The 6,682-nt window shown below is 38.9% G+C and overlaps 1 protein-coding gene across 2 annotated transcripts in view; it reads right to left on the bottom strand.

The window, feature by feature from the left end:
* Positions 1–531: 531 nt before the first annotated feature.
* Positions 532–6,682, bottom strand: part of tafa4b (TAFA chemokine like family member 4b) — a 40,111-nt gene continuing 33,960 nt past the window's right edge. For both annotated transcript variants that reach the window (XM_075462035.1, XM_075462036.1), the window contains exons 5-6: positions 3,890–4,014; positions 532–1,849 (exon numbers count right to left, since the gene is read on the bottom strand). In XM_075462035.1, coding sequence (XP_075318150.1) covers positions 1,838–1,849; positions 3,890–4,014 — 137 coding nt within the window. In that variant the 3' untranslated portion in view covers positions 532–1,837. The remainder of the gene's footprint in view (positions 1,850–3,889; positions 4,015–6,682) is intronic.

The following is a 6,682-nucleotide window of genomic DNA, read 5'->3' as shown; positions in this document are numbered from 1 at the left end:
ATGCTCTTGGAAAGAGGGCAGTGTGGTGTGACTGGCCTAACTGCAGTGCTGCACCGTAAGCCTAAAAATATTCCATGTCAGTGGTCCCGAGAGAAGCCCATTGCTATCCAGGCCTCTCAGTAATGAGAGAGTGGAGCTGCCTGCCACTGGTAGCACTGCTGTCCCCAAGCTCCCTGTGACTCAGAGCTCGGCATTGGAGCTGGAGAGTCAGCTCAGCTCCCAAAGATTTATCATAGCTCACAAGACAGCATGTCTGAAAAAGAGGCTCTCAGTCACAGAGGAGCATGTCCCGGCAGTCTAACCCCTGGGCACGCTGACCCAACACATTCACATGTCAGAGAGGCAGACTGATACCATTTCAGAAAGATTTGGATCTGTCTGTGAGAGAAAACTTCTTTTGGAAAGCACAAAAGATTTCAGAGAAATTAAGATACAATGTGTGCAGCAAAACTCTTCTTTTACTTTGTCAGTATGTTGGGAAAGAAAAACAGAAGGACTGAAAAACTGGATAGAGAGATGGTTCATTGGGGTACTATGCTATTTTACTGTGTGCAGTAATGAGCTCTAAAGAAAAAAAAAAACATGTTTGCAAAGCTAGCATTATCTGCTGCAATTATTTCAGTATACCTCACTGAAACATTGATTAAGTAGAATCGTGGATACAATCAATGGAAATTGTGAGTGCAAAAACATAAATCTTCTAATAAAGGAAAAAAGTAACCCGCTCATGTGACTGTTTTTCATTTACAGTGTTTTCAAAGAACCTGAATATTTGGAGCGAGTGGAATATAATATTCCATATAATTGAAATAACAACATAAAGACAACTCATCCTTCTTGTTTTAACATTTATGGGCCTCCTTTAAACTGTTAACATAAGAGATGCCACAGACTGAACAAAACAGATCGAACATATATAGCTTTGAAGGCTGAGCTTGTAAATGTCTCTGAGCTTCATTGAGACGGATTAATCACTCTTTGCCAGTTCATTTTATACCAAGCTGTATGCAAGCAAAGCTCAAGAGTCTGAGCCATTTTTAACAAATAACTACTCAGAACTATTGGGGTATGATATATATATTTATCTACAGTACTTCCAAGTGTCAGACATTTTACAAAATGCTCACCTTCAGTTTTATGTGACATCCACAGCAAAATATGGGAGCTATCTAGAAAAACAAAACATTCCCAAATGGTTTTGACTAGTGCAAATATCTTACATGAATTTTTAATATTCTGTGATGATCCTACTGCAGTTACTAATTAGAACTGCAAAATGACTCCGGCAAAACAGTCTTCGTGGTAGTGACTTGACCCACAAGAGCAATTTGATGTTATTTTGCTATTTGCTAGTTATGAGCTGCTATCTATTTCATTGCTCCCCAATCCTCTCCACCGTTTCCAGTATTTCAACTTCTACATATTGACAACAGGTCTGCATCATGTCCAGCAACACTGTCAGCACAACTTTTGGTTCATGTCTCACACTCGTCCCCAAATGCTTGGCTGTAATATATTCTTTCAAATGTGTCGTCAGTGTCTAATTTCAGCAAATGTTTGTCAGTCCACACGATCCATTTTTAGAAAATAAGAGAACCTTTGATTGTAGTCCATTAGTCTTGACACCAGTACAGTATATATGCTGCATGTGTGGCTCCAAATGACCAAGTGTACATAGTTTTTGATGAGTACATTGTATCCCATTGTTTTGTGATGGATATCCTGACACGAGTCCTTTCCTGAAAATTTTCCCCAGTCGTAGTGTAAATATCTGTGAGTCATCCATCTCCCCCACATGGAGTGTTTCAGGTTCCCTCATGGCTCAGCAGCTCTCTTGCTATCGTGTAACCTAAAAAAAGAAACAATATAAGGGATAAGAGAAGAGAATTCGTGTCACAGAGACATGTAATTACATTAAGTGGCACGATGTCCCACTTCACACTGGATAAATGTTTCCATTTGAAAGAGACAATCAGAGGGCACAGAAAAATATTTTAAATCAAGCAGTGTTCTTTATCTGCTTCTGGTCGTGTGTTTTTCTCATTGGTGCTGCTTGTTTGCAGTCAAGCCTTCTGGCTGATTGCAGGGACCAGCAGTGTCTCGACGGCTAAAGCTAGGTGTCAGATGTTCTGGAGCTGTAATGGTTTGTTTACACTTTAGCAGTAAGTTGAAGGCATATAATTGGAGAAGTAGAGAACTTGTTTTCACTCACCAAACCTTGTCCTTTGTGCATTTATAACAAACTGACATGCACATAGATTAAAAACTCCAGTTCTCCTGTCCCAGTCAGGAAAATGCTATTAAAAGCTTGTCCACAAAATTGGATGTACTAGATATTATATGTGAAATGTGTGTGATGTCTTTGCTCTTCCTTGTTAAATAGTGTTGGGATGCCTGGGTCAGGTCTATGCATCTTTTTACAGCACGCCTACACAGTGTAGGAGTGAGAAAACGATGGACAGATACAGATGATCATGGTGAATAAGATGCTAAAGTGGTGAAGGGAGGTCATGGGTAGAAAGAGAGATGCAGACTGAAGAAGAAGGTGACAGAGTGCAGCCGTGTGAGCAGTTGCCAGGGAATCAATGTCTCAATGCAACTATTTTCAGTGACATCTGCCACCAAGTCTCCAAGTAACTGTTTCCTGGTCCCAAAGCACCTTGCAAATGCACAATTAATGTCCACCTGATAAGCTTGTCAGGGTAGACGGTACAAAACAGGGAAAAAGGGAAAAAATTAGCAGAAATGGCAACATGAAACAGAACGAGTATAATTGAACCTATCGCTCCCAGAGTTGGTGTTAGGCTCAGGGTCATTAATTCCACTGCCTGCGACTAAGCCCAGCAGTGTCTCCGTTTCTCAGTCTAACCCACTCACCAATTTAATTATGACTCTTAATTGTACAGCCTCTGTGGAAGGCCCCAGCCATAATGCATTCTAATGAATACGACAGATGTTGAGCTGTTGTGCCGTCTCCCGAGCAATTACTCTTACGGCGCCTGCGTCGTGTCCCCCTCCAACTGTTTCTCTTCTTATATTTCATCTGTAAGTAAGCGGCACCTGCTCCATCCCATGACATGCACACAGGTGCATACATACATACACACGAGTCTTCAGTCCTGCAAATTAACTTTCACACTTCAACAGCTTACAAAGGGCCATGAAGGACCCTCATTTAAATCAATTTATCTCATCTGAATAGCGCCAATTTACTTGGCATCATGCAGTGGTTGTGTGGAGTACAGTGTGTACAAAGGTACAGATACAGTTGCAGCAGCATCACAAATAATGCTCACCAGGGTCCTTGCTTGGTAATTTACTGTCTAACATCTTTGTCATTTTTATTGATGTCTTAAATTGATGATTTAATTGGACTCTTGTGGGTATCTTGATGATCCAAACATTTGTTTACAAGGTTATTTTTAAGTTGCCTGCATTGCCCTTACTGACGACTTCCTTTTTGTATACACTGATTTCAAGTCATGAAGTTGAAAGTTTGTTTACTGCTAATTAAACCACATCATTTCACAGCTCAAAATAATCTATTGAAATGAAGATCAAGCTCAGTTCTATCTGCATTAAATCATAGCCAAGTGTCACTCATGGAACTTTTTGATGTGAACACTGATAATGTTACCTACTTAGTTGAGGATACCAAGGACTCTGCAATAATTGCTGTTGACAAGATACGCTCAGAGGTGACACTACACATGCACAAAAAAATAAAAACAGTACAGAAGAAAAATTCTAAGATAAGAGCAGCATATGTGAGATGGGGCATGGATAAATCAAGAACTTAATCGTCACATATCAATTAACTGGACATTGGAGAGAAAGAAAGACAGTAATGCACATGGACATCTGAAAATGAGGCAAGTGCCCTTCTTACCTTGGTGGTTTTGACTTTGTTGCCAGTACTGCATGACCAGCCAGTCAAGTCAGGAAGGACCTTGCACTCCTCTCCATCCATACACGGCTGCATTTGGCACCACCACTTCTGGGCAACAATGGAGGCTAAAGAGTGGGGAAGAATTTTTGAGGTGAACAAGGACAGCTGGTTACAGAATGAATAACAATGAAAGTCAAAACATCAACACCATGAGAACAATATACAGAAGCATCACTTGAAAATACAACAACAAAGTAGCAATGCTTAATTTGTATCTGTAGCTCACTAATTAAGTATGGTACTTAATTAGCCAACATAATATCAGGAATTATAGCGTGAATATATCACGCTATAATTCCTGATATTATTTTCAAAAGTCACTGATTCCACGACTCCACTGTCAGTACAGGGTGATCAGCACCATGGACAGCGCTCGTGGCTAACACTGTCGCTTTGCATAAACCTTCAGTCAAGAGGATTTTCAACTATTTTGTCATTTCTACAAAATAGAATCCAATAGAGAATCCAAAAAGAATGAAATCCTTTTTGGATAAGTCAGTAAGTCTAGCACCAACAAGAGCATAAATAGAAAGAACAGGAGAAATATGGCACAATATTTCACTGTCAAACCCAAGTACAAATAAAAACCCACAGTGAATGAAATTACTTTTCAGTAATGCTGATTTGTGTGCATATTTGCATTAAGATGTGTAAAGATGTGTGACTTTGCATACGTGTTACTGTGCACACTGTGTCACCTCCTATAAGTAAAAAACAATGACTACTGATTGTTTTAAAGCCCATTTTGTGTGTCATAACATCAGCAAAATACCAGACACATTAAGACAATAAGTATGAGACAATAAGTATTGTTCCTATCACATAACACAGAGAGTAAAGAAAACAGATTATGATGAAGGAGTGGTATCAAAACAGTCTACTTTCTTGTACTCAAAACAGTAATTTCCAGTATGAAACACAGCAGGAGTCATCAAGTTGAAAGTTTGTTTACCTCTAATTAAGCCAAAATGTTTCACAGCTCAAAATAATCTATTGAACTAAAGATCAAGCTCAATTCAGTCTGCATTAAATCATAGTAAAGGTGGAAGACACTCAGTAATGCTTATTTCAGGACAAGTCCCTCGTGGAACATTTTGATATACATTACATGTTTTGTTGTTGTGCACCGATAAGAATATATCAAAATTAGTCTGAATTAAATGAAAAGGGCCTTTTCTCTGACTGAGTGCAACAACATTTCTCAAATTTTACAGAAATTAAGAAAACCTTCAGTGAAGATTTTCTGTATATGTGCACTCAAATTGAAAAGTCTGCAGCCAAAAATAAGATTTCTATTTTGCATTTGTTTTCAGTTGATAATATTTTTTTAAAAAATGCAAAATCACTGAAGAATTTTGAGTGAAAAGCGAATCTCTGATAATGCTCCCAAAAACGACAGTATCACTTTTGCTTTGCCACCCTTTTGCTTTAATGACAGAATGCTGTTGTGCTCCACGTTTGTGCAAAACCAGATGACCCGTGTTGTCCCAGAGTGATCTGACAATGTTCCAGAAAGTGTCCTGTAACGTCAGGAATGCTTGGCTTCGTTTGTCTTCAAGTGAATCCATAAATGTTCATTGTGGGTGATGTCAGATAACTGTGGATGAAGAATACGACAGTCAGGGCCTTGAGCACTCCTTGATCTTTTCAAATGTTTCTCCACAGAGATGTTAAGGTAAGGATGTTGCATATCTCTGTGGAATACAGTGTTAGTTATCCTTGGTCAGGTAGGTATCAGTGCAGATGTTAAACACAACCAAACATTCCCAGGTTTGATACACTGCAGTATCATCATATGTCCTGTTCTTTTGTTTTGTCACAAATCTCTAACCTTTCCATCATATCATATGAAATGCTGGTATGAGACAGCCTCCCTCAATCAACTTTTTTTCCCCTTCAGAAGTTGCTTAGGGCCAGCAAATTGAGACCAGCCCTCATTTGACAGTACTTTTGCCGATTCAAGTCCTGCAAACTTTATTTCACAAATTCTGTGTCCACGATGTGCTTTTTTTTTTTTTTTAAATCTCTCAATAAAATTCGCTTGATGGATTGATTGTTTGATTGTTTGATAATGGGCTTACTTTTAGTCCACTTGATCATCCTTTACATAGAACCCCAACATTGGAAACAGTCTTACCACAAATCTACAGTTTCTGCATAGATTTACTTAAACATGTCTCTGTGTCAAGCGCTGTTGCAACGCTGCTTCGTGACAGAATCACATCAAAACAACAGACTAAGTTATATTTGATAGTTGACTGTGATATAACACTGAATCTTAAATGTCCTTAAATGTCTCCACATCCTCAAAGAGACACACGACAGTTTTTCAAAACTGTTGTCAGATTGTTAGACCTCAGTGTACATGCAAGAAAATATAATTTGGCCAGATCTACTCCATAGTTAATCTTGAGTTAAAACCCCAGGATTTTTTATGTCTTAGTATCCAAGATTCAAATCTTCCAGAGCATCTGACCCACTGTCTAGACAGAAGACAGCTTGACAGCTGAGAATAACTCAATTCACTCTCTCCAAACTCATCATCCATCCAACTTTCTGTCTCAAGTGTGGCTTCAGAGGGATAAAAAAAGCCCACTCATTTCTTCAGTTTTATTAAGTTGCTGCACTAATAGTGTTTACTTAGAAATTTTGACCTCTGGTATGTATTGTTTGCAGCAAAGCAGGCACAAGAGCTGCTATTGTCTGGAGAATGGGCTTTCATGCAAAAGAACA

The sequence above is a fragment of the Odontesthes bonariensis genome, chromosome 3, assembly GCF_027942865.1.
Source record: "Odontesthes bonariensis isolate fOdoBon6 chromosome 3, fOdoBon6.hap1, whole genome shotgun sequence".
Taxonomy (NCBI): Eukaryota; Metazoa; Chordata; class Actinopteri; order Atheriniformes; family Atherinopsidae; genus Odontesthes; species Odontesthes bonariensis.
The sequence above is the reverse complement of the archived record's forward strand: the minus strand, read 5'-3'. Positions and strand labels throughout refer to the sequence as shown.